The following is a 15187-nucleotide window of genomic DNA, read 5'->3' as shown; positions in this document are numbered from 1 at the left end:
CCCATGTATGATTGTTCTGATGAGACAAACAATATTACCTCTTCCGAAAACACAAGGAAAACAGAAATAAAATACTTAAAATAGGTAGCAATAAATGTACATAAATAATAAGAAGTCATACCCACGAGCAACACCTAACTTTGCGAGGTGTCACTTCATCTTTATGCTTAACGCTAACCTTCCCAGAATGGTTTGCAACATGTGGTACATTGAGAAGCAACAAGTGCAAAGAATACAGCCATGTAAAACCACTTTTGCAATACAAACACAAATATTTGTATTGCGGCCAGAAACGTTGCAGTATGTCACCGATGTGTATGCTTTTTAAGTCTGGTGAATTCGATTGGGAGAGCAAGGAAAAAATGCAGCAACAACGGCTAATATATCTACGACTATGGGCACTTTAATACTTTGGAACCCTTTTGGTTTACAAGTTACAGTCCCGAAAACAGCTTCAGCACAGCAAACAGCACACTACAGAGAGAGAACAACACACTACAGAGAGTTCAACAAAAACAGACGTGATTATTCTTGTATACCATCCTGCACTTTGATTCAGCTCGTTCAAGTCATGGATCATACTAACGGCGATTTCTCCTCCTCTACTCCATCTCCTCGCCGCTTGTCCTCGCCGAGCTGCGCCACCATCTTTGCCTGCTTGCGCTCGGCCAGGTTCTTCTTCTCCTTGTCCTCTGGCAGGAGCCTCAGCACGATCCCCATGGTTATCAGTAGGAGCCCTGAGACGTGCTGCTCCGTCATGGGCTTCGTGAATATCAGGTACGAGAGGAGCAGGGTCACCGCCTTCCTCGCCGTCGTCACCATGGCTGTCGTCGCGGCGCCAAAGAGTGCGATTAGGGACAGCACTGACACCTGCCCAACGAACGTTGCCATCGCCTCGAACACCAGCACGGCGTACACGTACAAGTGCTGCATGAGTCCAATGAACATAAACGTCAGTCAGATTAAAACAATTCAGCAATCTTTTTTTTTCGGGTAACTCAGGTCAATCTTTTTTAGTGATATTTTTGGGAGAAGTACGACAGCAGCAACTTAGATACGAGCACTTTTGACTTTTAAGTGGATCAGATACTTTTCTAGACAATGTGGTCAGAATAATATCACCAGAGTTTAGAATATAGTGCTGGCATGTCTTGTTCACTACAAAGATGTACTCCTTCTAAAGTTTCAAAAAAAAAAAAGATGTACTCCTTCTACTGAAGATGGATTCCTATACACAAAAGAGCAATTGATTCTTTTGCTACCATCTGGTTTGTATACATTCTGAATGAAAGTATCTGATGATTGAAAAGCTTAGACATCAGGAGAGCATGGAGCCGAGATTCTAATTTTGTACCTGAGAACATGCACTCCATGCCGTTGTGAGCTCCCCGGTTAACACCATTGGCACGGCAAGGAATGGTAGCCCAACAACAGTTGAGCAGAACAGCATCTCCATCTGATCAAAGAGTAAACCCTCAATGTCAGTGTTCATGTTATTCAGTTCTCATGGAATAAAAGGAGATCAAAATATACATAGGGTACCTGCGTGGTGTCTGGGTTCATCTTAAAGATGGCTTCCTGCAGGTTGCCGAGGAAGGCATCCATGACGAGCGCAGCGGACACCATTGTTACGCCGATCATGCTAAAATTAGGCGATGTTTGCGCATCCGCGAGCGTGAAAAGAATGAGGCCGATGACGAGCATCACCGCTGATACGTACTCGTGGAACGGATACTTGCGTCTTAAACCGGGGATGAATGCCCCCATTATCATCACCGGCAAAACCTGAATGACAAAGTAAAAGGGTTCATTGGAGATAAGAACCGCAACACCATCTGGAACAACTATAACTCTCTTGTGTCTACAGTTTTTTGTGAACTCTATCTGCAAATCACCAATAGTCAACGTACTACCAAATCAAAGCTTGAAAACATGACAAGTGGTCAACATTCACATGGGTTTGTTCTGCTTCCTAGGGACAGGGAATGAGCAAGTGCTACGAGCATCAGGTCAACTCCTTCAGCTTACTGTACCTTTGCACAGGATTACTGCTACTTTGCGTACGATGTCATGAGAAGATAATAACTTTTAAATAGTTTCTTACTGACAAAATGTTGGCCAAAATCAAACGTTTTTTTTATTAAAAGAAGTCAACTCGACTAGCCTAGGATAGAAGCATTCAGAATGTGTCCTGGGAGAGGCTATGGGAGTTTCTTGTGTCCCTAATTCCTTTTGGCAAGCCATGGCTTGGTTACACTCTTATATTCCTAATATGGAAAGGTTCTTTGTGATTCTTATTGCTGCAAACTGTTGGGCCATTTGGAACATTAGGAATAAAGTGACTTTTGAAAAACATAAACTGAGATCGCCTAACGAAATCATTTTCGCTGCTATTTCTTTGCTGTTGTACTGGTCAGGGCTGCAGAAGGGTGCTGATAAAGAATGTCTTGCTGGAGGGGCTGCCAAGATGATGCATAAAGCTGCGGCAGTTTTTGCCAACGTCTCCGCCAGGCCGATGCTGATGATTACTGAAGGGTGATGATATATCGTCTGCGCTGCTGTTGGAAGATGTTTACTTTTGGTTCCCTGATCAAGTCTTGTTTGTGGTTCCTAGGTTGCCAGCTTTGTTATCTAGACTTTCCTTCCCTGGTTGTAGTGTGTGAACTATTGGTATGTGGTATCAGGTTTTCGCCCCATAGCGGATGTTCGACGGCGAGCATCCGCAGTGGGTTTCCTGATACTGCCCCAACTCGCTTCCTTTGTTCCCTACCCCCTCTCCTCTTGTTTGTAAGACTCTGAACTCTGTTATTTCCGTTATTGCAATGGAAAGGGGTGGAAGCCCGGTTGGAGAATGTGTCTAGCCAAAGGAGTGCTATGCCCATCTCAAAAATAGAGTGATGCTCGAATCGGAGCACATCATTGCACTGGATAGCTTGCACCCAACCAAACTGATGTCAGATTCTCTTCTGAATTGGAGTATTTCCCAGCACAGAAAGTTCCCCTGTTTCTTACGCAAGGACACAGCATATTTCATGCCGCGATAAAATAGGAACGACAAAGTGTATCTACATTGTCACAATCAAGAAAGAACAGAAAAGAGAAGGGGTTTCGAACATCGAACCTTTGTGGATTTGAACATGATCTGTGCAGGGTAATTGAGGAAGGCGAGGGAGCCCTTGGTGAGGCCGTTGGAGCCCATGAGCACGGCGGAGAGGCGCACGTAGGTCCGCCACGGGTTCACCATCTGCTTCATCGTGAACCCCTGCAGACGTATGAGGCCCAGGTAGACGAACCCCTGCACGAACGTGAAGTACCATCCGTAGCTGCAGCAGCACGGAGACAGTTAGTTAGTACACTGTTCGGCAACAATCACAGGTGTTGATCGTTAGGCAGGTGCGCACAAGCGCAGACTTCTCACCTGAAATGAAGCCGGTTGTAGACGTATTCCTGTAGCAGGAAGAGGAGAAATTAGGCACGCGGAATTAAATGTGCGAAAACGATTTGGAAACGGGACGAATGGGAGATACGTGTGTCAGTAGTTTTTTGTGTGGAAAATGTACTACGAACGGAAGAAGAAAGATCGTATGCAGAAGTTTTGGAGAAAAAAGGAAAAATGATGTTGACCAGGCAACTCTACTCTACCAGTCCACTACGAAGAAAACGATGCGTTGATCGAGAAGAAACGGTATCGTAGCCCCGATTCGAGATTTCCGTGCAGGTCGATCTGAATAACCAAATGCGTGCGCTCTGATCGAGTCGCAGAAATAGGCCGCAAAATCATTGCGAGATATTCATTCATTCATTACAAATGACGGACGGAGGAGTATATCAGTGTTATCGATACTGAAATACTGAATCCGATGGCACAGAGGATGGTATGTTCTCATAATCAACAGGGAATTGGGAGGAGGAGGAGGAGAAGGGGTGACGCAAGTACCTCGCAGATGCCATTGACGAGGTAGCCGAAGAAGAACCCGGAGGAGCAGATGAGGAACTGCTGCCAGACGGGCCTGTCCGTGAGCGACACGCCGAAGAGCCGCCTCCCCTGCTCCTCCCCGCCGCTGGTCATGGCTCCGCCCGAAACGCCGACGACGTACGAGGCAGGAATCTACTGGCGAAATCTCCTCCCCAGAACTATTGGGCCAGAGCTGGTGCGGGGATGAAGGAAGATACGGAGGGACGAGGACGAAGCAGAGGACCTCGCGAGAAGGAAAGAAATACTCGAGAGCCTACTCAGCTTTAAAACGCTTCCTTGTATTGCCGGTCGCGTGTGGAGTCGCCCAGGCCGGAGACCGGCGGTATGTGGAGAAGTCTTTGAAGAGCCGCCTCGTTTTTACAGCTCGTACTAGTAACTGCCGCTGTGCTGTGCGCTGGTGCTGCCTCGTCTTCGTCGTGGTTTGGTCTGCATGCGCGCGCGCGCCGGGAGATCTAGCGAGGAGGCGGCCCCGACGGCGACGGGGACGGCGTCGGAATCGCGGCGTGCGGTTGACTGAGGAAATAAACTTGTGCTGCGCGGGACGGTGAGAACGGCGCGCGGCGCGTATCGGATCCGCCTAGGGTTCCGTCCGGAGGGAGGGGGACGACCGGCGACCTGATTGACTGGACGGCGGGGAGCCTGCCGCGTGGCTTGCCAGGGCGTTGCATGCATGCACCGGCTGGCGGCTGCGCCGTGGTTTTGGCTACCTAAGCAGGCAATTTAGTATTTCTTTATTTTTATTTTTTTTGTTTATTTTCTATGTAAATTATGGTTTTTAATTGAATGAAAAATCTAAAAAAAAATGCGTATGGCCACTACGAGCATCCTCAGACCTAAACGGACATGCGATCAAAAATAAGTACTCCGTATTTTTATATCCGTGAACCAACACAAATAGACGTAGATGGTCTCTTTTAACATCCGATTTACGTCGGCTCGCTGAAAATACCCTAAACTTAACTCCCAGTCTTGTTGGCTCTAAGCACGACGAAGGAAGAACATGCTAGGTTAGCTCTACTGATCTTACTGATGTGGGATACTTCGCTAGTTAAAAAACGAAGACGGGGTGGATTCATCCACGTGTAAAGGATTTTTATTTATCCTTTTTTTCTTTATTTTTACATTTGAGGGTTCAAATATAGTTAAAGAAATACTGCCACTTTTTCGTGATATTTTAAAAGACGTCACCGTAAACATATCTATACCTATACATAATACATAATAATAAGTAAGGACTAAAAAATCAAATTCGAGGTGGCGTATCTTTTTAATGTGGCGTCATGTCAACGCACGAGTTTTGTGCTAATAATCTCTATATATGCTCCTCTTAAAAAGTACGAAGGCTTTCGTGTTCTATCTCATGTGTTTCACGCGTCCTTCCTCCATCGTCGCTCGTCCTTTGGTCAAACCTCTCCTCCCTCTTCCCACACACTAGACTGATTGTTTCGTCCAAACCTCACGCAATCCCCGCTCCTCCGTCGCACATCGTGCACCACCGATGCTCACCTATCACTCGAAGACCCATCGTCGCCTACGATGCCATCTTCTCTCCGCATCTACATGTATGATCTGGCCCCTTCAATCGGATCAGTGCAGGAAGTCGGAGCCGTTGGGGACACATTCTCCCATGCCATGTACTGCGTCAGTGACGAGGACAATGAATAAGATGTGAGTGGAGCGCCATGCTCGTCAGCATCATTGCCGGGGGAAAGCTCGTTGGAGACCTCTTTGTTGGTTGCGGACGTGGATTGTGATGCTAATAACGGCAACACGGATTTGCACGATAGGAGCATCGTCGTCAATGATGTGGTGACAGCTCATGCTGCGCATTTTGTCGAGCAGGACGCGGGCCCTATGGTGCTGGTGTTGACGGGAACCCCAGGGCGGCCAAAAGTGACCTGGTGATGGTGGGAGCGGATCCTAGGGCTCGGCCAGCCTGGCCGGCGCAAGGATGATCTCGGTCGTGCCGAAGCTCGACTGAGTGGTCCCGACGACGATGCTGGTAGTGCTGATGCCAGGAGTGGAGTTGCCACAGTGGCTGCACACAGTTCGGCTGTGGATCGGAGAAGAGCATCCATGCGAGCCATATGTTCGATGAAGGCCCACTGCTCTCTGCAATTAGGGAAAATTGGGTAAGGGTCGCGCCTGGCTCTCATACCAGATGTTAGCAACCAAATCTCAGTTCACTAAATCTAGCAATTAACAAGGAATTGGTTGGCAATTTGGATACAAGATAAACGGCAAGAAGGAGAAAGGGGGAAAAAAGCTAGGGTGAGGAGGGAGAAGCCGCCCGTGCCTTGATACGTCTCAAACATATCTATAATTTCGTATGTTCCATGCTAGTTTTATGACAATACCTACATGTTTTGTTCACACTTTATGTCATTATTATGCATTTTCCGGAACTAACCTATTGACAAGATGCCGAAGTGCCGCTTCTCGTTTTCTCGCTGTTTTTGGTTTCGTAAATCCTAGTAAGGAAATATTCTCGGAATTGGACGAAATCAACGCCCAGTATCTTATTTTTCCACGAAGCTTCCAGAACACCGGAGAGAGACCAGAGGGGGCCCAGGGGGGCCCACACGCCAGGGCGGCGCGGCCAAGGGGTGGGGCGCGCCCCCTAGTGTGTGGTCCCACCAGGGCCCCTCCGAGGCTGCCCTTCCGCCTACTTAAAGCCTCCGTCGCGAAAACCCTAAAAGGATAAGCCATGATACGGAAAACCTTCCAGAGCCGCCGCCATCGCGAAGCCAAGATCTGGGGGACAGAAGTCTCTGTTCCGGCACGCCGCCGGGACGGGGAAGTGCCCCCGGAAGGCATCTCCATCGACATCACCGCCATCTTCATCACCGCTGCTGTCTCCCATGAGGAGGGAGTAGTTCTCCCTCGAGGCTAAGGGCTGTACCGGTAGCTATGTGGTTAATCTCTCTCCCATGTACTTCAATACAATGATGTCATGAGTTGCTTTGCATGATTGAGATCCATATGATGAGTTTTGTAATCTAGATGTCGTTATGCTATTCAAGTGGATTTTACTTATGTGATCTCCGGAGACTCCTTGTCCCACGTGTGTAAAGGTGACAGTGTGTGCACCGTGTGGGTCTCTTAGGCTATATTTCACAGAATACTTGTTCACTGGGTTATGATTTGAGTTGGATGTCTCTATGAAATTGTGGTGTGTTAGTACCTCCTATGAATGCTCAAAGTGACAGCGTGGGGTGTTCATTAGTACTTGGGAATACATCTTTAAGGTTTGCCTACATGATGAATTAGAGTTCGTTATCTTGCCAGAGAGTAATTCGGAATAGCATAGTGAAGTGCTTATTTATATTCCATTATGATTGCAATGTTGAGAGTGTCCACTAGTGAAAGTATGATCCCTAGGCCTTGTTTCCGAATACGTTACACCACATAGAATTGCTTCCCACGCCGACAAGCTATTTTCTCGGCACCGCTTGTTTACTGTTTTACTGCATCTTTACTTCCTGCAATATTACCATCATCTATACCACTTGTATTTCACTATCTCCTCGCTGAACTAGTGCACCTTTACATCTGACAAGTGTATTAGGTGTGTTGGGGACACAAGAGACTTCTTGTATCGTGATTGCAGGGTTGCTTGAGAGGGATATCTTTGACCTCTTCCTCCCTGAGTTTGATAAACCTTGGGTGATCCACTTAAGGGAAAACTTGCTGTTGTTCTACAAACATCTGCTCTTGGAGGCCCAACACTGTCTACCGGAAAAGAAGCGTGAGTAGACATCAAGCTATTTTCTGGCGCCGTTGCCGGGGAGGAAAGGTAAAAGGCACTCATACTCCGGTCCCAGGTAACTAAGTTATTTTCTGGTGCCGTTGTAAGTGCTCGAAGATATTTCCTTTAGATCCTGCAATTGCATCTTTTTGTTTCTTGTTTTACACTAGTAAGGCATAATGGAAAACAACTGTGAGCTTTTTATTCTATTTCCTGAGTTAAGACATGGATGGTTTGATGCGAAAATTTAAAAACCTATGGAATCTTATTTGCATGCTAGTAGCAATGATATTAGTATGAATGCTTTGAACACCATTGTTGCTAATGATATGGAAAATTCTAAGCTTGGGGAAGCTCGTTTTGATGAGCATGATATTTTTAGTCCCCCAAGCATTGAGGAGGAAATTTTCTTTGATGATACTTTGCCTCCTATTTATGATGATTATAATGATAGTGGTCTTTTGGTGCCGCCTACTATGGAGAGTAAATTTTATTATGATTATACTATGCCTCCTACACTTGATGAGAATAATAATGATAGCTACTTTGTTGAATTTGCTCCCACTACAACTAATAAAATTGATTATGCTTATGTGGAGAGTAATACTTTTATGCACATGAACCATGATAAGAATGTTTTAAGTGATGGATATATTGTTGAGTTTGTGCATGATGCTACTGAAAATCTTTATGAGAGAGGAAAATATGGTCGTAGAAATTTTCGTGTTACTAAAACACCTCTCTTTTTGCTGAAAATCTTAAAGTTACGCTTGTTTTATCTTTCTATGTTTGTTGCATTATGCTTCATGAATTTGTTTATTTACAAGATTCCTTTTCAAAGGAAGTGGGTTAGGCTTAAATTTTGTTTCATACTTGCTTTTGATGCTCTCTTTTGCTTCAACTCCTATTTCTTGCTAGTGCATCATTGAAATTACTGAGCCCATCTTAATGGCTATAAAGAAAGCACTTCTTGGGAGATAACCCATGTGTTTATTTTACTACAAGTACTTTTGTTTTATATTTGAGTCTTGGAAGTTGTTACTACTGTAGCAACCTCTCCTTATCTTTATTTTATTGCATTGTCGTGCCAAGTAAAGTCTTTGATAGTAGGGTTGATACTAGATTTGGATTATTGCGCAGAAACAGATTTCTTGCTGTCACGAATTTGGGCAGGGTTCTCTGTAGGTAACTCAGAAAAATCTGCCAATTTACGTGCGTGATCCTCAGGTATGTACGCAACTTTCATTCAATTTGAGCATTTTCATCTGAGCAAGTCCAGTGCCTCTAAAAAATTCGTCTTTATGGACTGTTCTGTTTTGACAGATTCTGCCTTTTATTTCGCATTGCCTCTTTTGCTGTGTTGGATGGATTTCTTTGTTCCATTGACTTCCAGTAGCTTTGGGAAATGTCCAGTAGTGTTAAGAATGATTGTGTTACCTCTGAACATGTGAATTTTTGATTATGCACTAACCCTCTAATTAGTTTGTTTCGAGTTTGGTGTGGAGAAAGTTTTCAAGGGTCAAGAGAGGAGGATGATATATGATCAAGAAGAGTGAAAAGCCTAAGCTTGGGGATGCCCCCGTGGTTCATCCCTGCATATTTCAAGAAGACTCAAGCGTCTAAGCTTGGGGATGCCCAAGGCATCCCCTTCTTCATCAACTTATCATGTTTCTTCTATTGAAACTATATTTTTATTCGGTCACATCTTATGTATTTTACTTGGAGCGTCTGTTTGTTTTTGTTTTGTTTGAATAAATTCATGTTTGTGTGGGAGAGAGACACGCTTCGCTGTTGCGTATGAACACATGTGTTCTTAGCTTTACTCTTAATGTTCATGGCGAAGGTTGAAACTGCTTCGTTCATTGTTATATGGTTGGAAACAGAAAATGCTGCATGTGGTAATTGGTATAATGTCTTGAATAATTTGATACTTGGCAATTGTTGTGCTCATATAGATCATGTTTAAGCTCTTGCATCATGTACTTTGTACCCATTAATGAAGAACTACATAGAGCTTGTTAAAATTTGGTTTGCATTATTAGTTTTTCTAGAGTCTAGATATTTTCTGGTTAAGGTGTTTGAACAACAAGGAAGACGATGTAAAGTCTTATAATGTTTACAATATGTTCATATGTGAGTCTTGCTGCACCATTTTATACTTGAGTTTGCTTCAAACAACCTTGCTAGCCTAGCCTTGTATTGAGAGGAATTCTTCTCGTGCATCCAAATACTTGAGCCAAAAACTATGCCATTTGTGTCCACCATACCTACCTACTACATGGTATTTCTCTGCCGATCCAAAGCACATTACTTGAGTGCTACCTTTAAAATTCTATTCTTTGTCTCCGCAATATATAGCTCATGGGAAAATAGCCTTAAAAACTATTGTGGTATTGAATATGTTGCTATGTGTCTTATTTCTTAATAAGTTGCTTGTTGAGCGGTAACCATGTTTCTGGGGACGCCATCAACTATTACCTTTGTTGAATATCATGTGAGTTGCTATGCATGTTCGTCTTGTCTGAAGTAAGGGCGATTTTCATGATCAAATGGTTTGAGTATGCATATTGTTAGAGAAGAACATTGGGCCGCTAACTAAAGCCATGATCCATGGTGGAAGTTTCAGTTTGGACAATCAATTCTCAATCTCTTATGAGAATATTATATGTTGTTAAACGCTTATGCATTAAAGAGGAGTCCATTATCTGTTGTCTATGTTATCCCGGTATGGATGTCTAAGTTGAGAATAATCAAAAGCGAGAAATCCAATGCGAGCTTTCTCCTTAGACCTTTGTACAGGCGGCATAGAGGTACCCCTTTGTGACACTTGGTTGAAACATATGTTATGCAATGATAATCGGTGTTAATCCAAGCTAATTAGGATAAGGTGCGAGCACTATTGGTATACTATGCATGAGGCTTGCAACTTATAGGATATCTTATACATAACACATATGATTTATTACTACCGTTGACAAAATTGTTTCTATGTTTTCAAAATGAAAAGCTCTAGCACAAAACTAGTAATCCATGCTTCCCTCTGCGAAGGGCCTTTCTTTTTTACTTTATGTTGAGTCAGTTTGCCTACTTCTTTCCATCTTAGAAGCAAACACTTGTGTCAACTGTGTGCATTGATTCTTACATGTTTACCTATTGCACTTGTTATATTGCTTTATGTTGACAACTATCCACTGGATATACATGTTACAAGTTGAAAGCAATTGCTGAAACTTAATCATCCTTTGTGTTGCTTCAATGCCTTCTACTTTGAATCTATTGCTTTATGAGTAACTCTTATGCAAGTCCTATTGATGCTTGTCTTGAAAGTATTATTCATAAAAAGTCTTTGCTATATGATTCATTTGTTTACTCATTGTCTTCATCATTGCTTTGAATCACTTCATTCATCTCATATGCTTTACAATAGTATTGATCAAGATCATGTTGGTAGCATGTCACTTAAGAAATTATCCTTGTTATCGTTTACCTACTCGAGGGCGAGTAGGAACTAAGCTTGGGGATGCTTGATACGTCTCAAACGTATCTATAATTTCTTATGTTTCATGCTAGTTTTATGACAATACCTACATGTTTTGTTCACACTTTATGTCATTATTATGCATTTTCCGGAACTAACCTATTGACAAGATGCCGAAGTGCCGGTTCTCGTTTTCTGCTGTTTTTGGTTTCAGAAATCCTAGTAAGGAAATATTCTCAGAATTGGACGAAATCAACGCCCAGTATCTTATTTTTCCACGAAGCTTCCAGAACACCGGAGAGAGACCAGAGGGGAGCCAGGGGGCCCACACGCCAGGGCGGCGCGACCAAGGGGTGGGGCGCGCCCCCCTGGTGTGTGGTCCCACCAGGGCCCCTCCGAGGCTGCCCTTCCGCCTACTTAAAGCCTCCGTCGCGAAAACCTTAAAAGGATAAGCCACGATACGGAAAACCTTCCAGAGCCGCCGCCATCGCGAAGCCAATATCTGGGGGACAGAAGTCTCTGTTCCGGCACGCCGCCGGGACGGGGAAGTGCCCCCGGAAGGCATCTCCATCGACAACACCGCCATCTTCATCACCGCTACTGTCTCCCATGAGGAGGGAGTAGTTCTCCCTCGAGGCTAAGGGCTGTACCGGTAGCTATGTGGTTAATCTCTCTCCCATGTACTTCAATACAATGATGTCATGAGTTGCTTTGCATGATTGAGATCCATATGATGAGTTTTGTAATCTAGATGTCGTTATGCTATTCAAGTGGATTTTACTTATGTGATCTCCGGAGACTCCTTTTCCCACGTGTGTAAAGGTGACAGTGTGTGCACCGTGTGGGTCTCTTAGGCTATATTTCACAGAATACTTGTTCACTGGGTTATGATTTGAGTTGGATGTCTCTATGAAATTGTGGTGTGTTAGCACCTCCTATGAATGCTCAAAGTGACAGCGTGGGGTGTTCATTAGTACTTGGGAATACATTTTTAAGGTTTGCCTACATGATGAATCAGAGTTCATTATCTTGCCAGAGAGTAATTCGGAATAGCATAGTGAAGTGCTTATTTATATTCCATTATGATTGCAATGTTGAGAGTGTCCACTAGTGAAAGTATGATCCCTAGGCCTTGTTTCCGAATACGTTACACCACAGAGAATTGCTTCCCACGCCAGCAAGCTATTTTCTGGCACCGCTTGTTTACTGTTTTACTGCATCTTTACTTCCTGCAATATTACCATCATCTATACCACTTGTATTTCACTATCTCTTCGCTGAACTAGTGCACCTTTACATCTGACAAGTGTATTAGGTGTGTTGGGGACACAAGAGACTTCTTGTATCGTGATTGCAGGGTTGCTTGAGAGGGATATCTTTGACCTCTTCCTCCCTGAGTTCGATAAACCTTGGGTGATCCACTTAAAGAAAAACTTGCTGCTGTTCTACAAACCTCTGCTCTTGGAGGCCCAACACTGTCTACAGGAAAAGAAGCGTGAGTAGACATCATGCCTCTCGCCTGGTATTGATGGTCTGAGTCTTGTTTGCCCCTAGGAATGTGTAGCACGAGTTCCGGCTCCACAGAAGGCCCACGGAGCAGCCTAAGGCTGTGTTTGTTTGGGCTTTCACTTCTGCTTTTGGAGCTTTTAGAGTCCAAAAGCTCCAGCCCAAACAAAAAACAAGAAATGGAGAAGCGATTGTTTGATCTACACTTCTATAGATGTGATATTGATGAGAACTACATGCCTCCGGGGCATGTTAATCACATTCAGAGGCAATGTAGGCGAAAATTTAGGAGGGCATCATGTTACCATGAACAATACTCGTGACAACATAGCTAATGCTTTGTTCGCAGCAAGTGGAGATGTCTAGACATTAGAACACTTCTATCTCTTTTGGGTACATGTGAAGAAGTGAAAAACTTGTTGCTCTTTTGGGTTGATGAGACATGTCTTGTAATATAAATGTCACAACACTCTCGTATTATCTTGAATATATGTAATACTTTATATTTAATATGAACAAGTCTCGTAAAACAGTCAGAATTAGTTGATTCGTGTCAAATCAACATTTATACAACTTCTTCGGAATTCAGGGGCATTTCAGAGATTTCATCCTTCATCACAGCTACAACAACCATTAACAGCACTCTCTGATCATCAAATCTCTGCTCATCGTAGCTGCTTTCTACAACTGCTTTTCCACAGCTCAACAGCTACAACTGCTTCTCAAAAGCTGCAGCCCAAACAAACATACCCAAGAGGGCATCATATTGGTAGGATAGCTTGCTAACATTTGTACTGAACTTTTATAACTTTTGCACTTAAAAACCATTATATCGACATATAATCTTAAGTTACAGTTATGAATTAACCAAGCCATAATGCACAATCAAGATACAATCGTGTCCACTGTGTAATTTTATATTCTAATGTGGAAATGCACTAAACCTGAAGCATATGTTCCATCGGAGCTTATGTTAGTTGTTTCCTAGAAACACTTTTTATTAAAAAATTAATTATATATTTGTATGTCACAAAAATAACATAATTTCACACATCCGTAGAAAAAATCTTGATAATTATTAGGTGAACTCAAATACATGTAGTTACTCATGTGTGTTTTATTTTTCTTAAATATCATAACCTACGATAAGCTCGTACTCCCTCCGGTCCTATTTAATTGACTCAGATTTAGTACAAAGTTGTGCTAAATCCGAGTCAATTAAAAGAGACCAGAGGGAGTATCTATTAGGTATTTGTAAATAGAAGAGATACAAAACAATGAACCAAATAGAGAATTCTAGAATCTACAGAATATCTACTACGTAAGTAGCTAGAGCGCCGCTGTCAGCTTGGTCCCCCCCCCTCCCTCCAGTAGAAAGAAACAGAACTCTGTGTTTGCGACCAGCTTGGCTGCACGCAGTAGTAATACATCTCGGCCGACTTGAACCGTTGGCTACGCCGCTGCTTAACACTGGGATTTGTTCCTCGTTTTTAGGATTTCTGTTTGTAGGGGCGATCCTTAGGTGGCGGTAGTGTCTCGTGTAATAATGTTTTCGTGGCTTCAACCCTATCGTGACGGCGACGTTGAGAAGCTTGTGGGTGTGGTGTGCTATTTGAGGATTTCGTCTGACTGTGTGGATCTTCGGATTGTCAAGGAGCTTCATCGGTAGTTCATTCTACTTCTTCGTTTCCGGGACGGATGTGGTTTTTCGACCCGTTTGGCAACTTCCCGTTCGCAATCTACAATGTTAGGCCGACTCAGGGAGGAGCGGCAGCGGCGGCGCGCCGTCAACATGGTCTAGATGTTGAAGATGAAGGGCTTCTCAGGGATCTCGTTGTAATTTTCGTCTTTCTTGGGCAGCTTCGTATTGTTCGATGTTTCTTTCAATGCTAGTGTTTTATTCGCAAAAAAAAACACTGGTGCCATGTTCTTCGACTCACTCATGGTCGGTTCCCTCGAAAAGTTAAGTGATTCTGCCCATTGATTCTGCCGATGTAATGAGGTTTCTTTCCTCAACCTATATATTATTTTTCGATAAAAGGAATATATTAATATCAAGAGATACTAATTACACCCAGTCTCTGCAACAATAATATCCTAACGGTAGTGCGGAAGCACATAGCCAAAAAGTAAAAAAGAAAACTAAGAAATAAAAAGTCCCGCTTCGGTATTCCAACCGTAACAGCAACAATACATCCACCACCAAGAAAACACCTGAACTCCAGGCTCTCCAAAAACGGCACCTCCAAGAAGGGAACAATGCACAAACACCACTGTCGCCCGATCAAAAGACCTTAGGTTTTCACCCTGAAGATTGTCCCCACTCTCAAAACAATGCCTGCAAAAAGACCATTGCGAGACACAATCAATTAAGGTCAGCCTTTGAATTTTCCCCTTAAAAGGTAAGACTCTGAACTTCACTTACGATGTCGTCCCCACTTGCATACTGCTACTGCGAACCCATAATACCAAACCTCCA

General features: G+C 43.6%; 1 protein-coding gene across 2 annotated transcripts; it reads right to left on the bottom strand.

Annotated features, from left to right (window-relative positions):
* Positions 1-565: 565 nt before the first annotated feature.
* On the bottom strand, positions 566-4070 carry LOC124694942 (UDP-galactose/UDP-glucose transporter 2-like). Of its 2 annotated transcripts, none has more exons than XM_047227862.1 (6): positions 3938-4070; positions 3419-3447; positions 3122-3323; positions 1543-1785; positions 1355-1474; positions 566-927 (listed from the first exon to the last, which is right to left on the bottom strand). In XM_047227862.1, exons 1-6 carry the CDS (start codon positions 4067-4069, stop codon positions 577-579), a joined length of 1077 nt encoding a protein of 358 aa, XP_047083818.1. In that variant the 5' UTR covers position 4070; the 3' UTR covers positions 566-576. The 2 variants fall into 2 exon arrangements, with proteins under 2 accessions (XP_047083818.1, XP_047083817.1); XM_047227861.1 differs by having other exon boundaries at positions 1355-1456.
* Positions 4071-15187: the final 11117 nt, after the last annotated feature.

This window comes from Lolium rigidum, chromosome 3 (assembly GCF_022539505.1).
Source record: "Lolium rigidum isolate FL_2022 chromosome 3, APGP_CSIRO_Lrig_0.1, whole genome shotgun sequence".
Classification (NCBI taxonomy): Eukaryota; Viridiplantae; Streptophyta; class Magnoliopsida; order Poales; family Poaceae; genus Lolium; species Lolium rigidum.
Note: the sequence above shows the minus strand (reverse complement) of the source record. Positions and strands in the feature narration are given on the sequence as shown.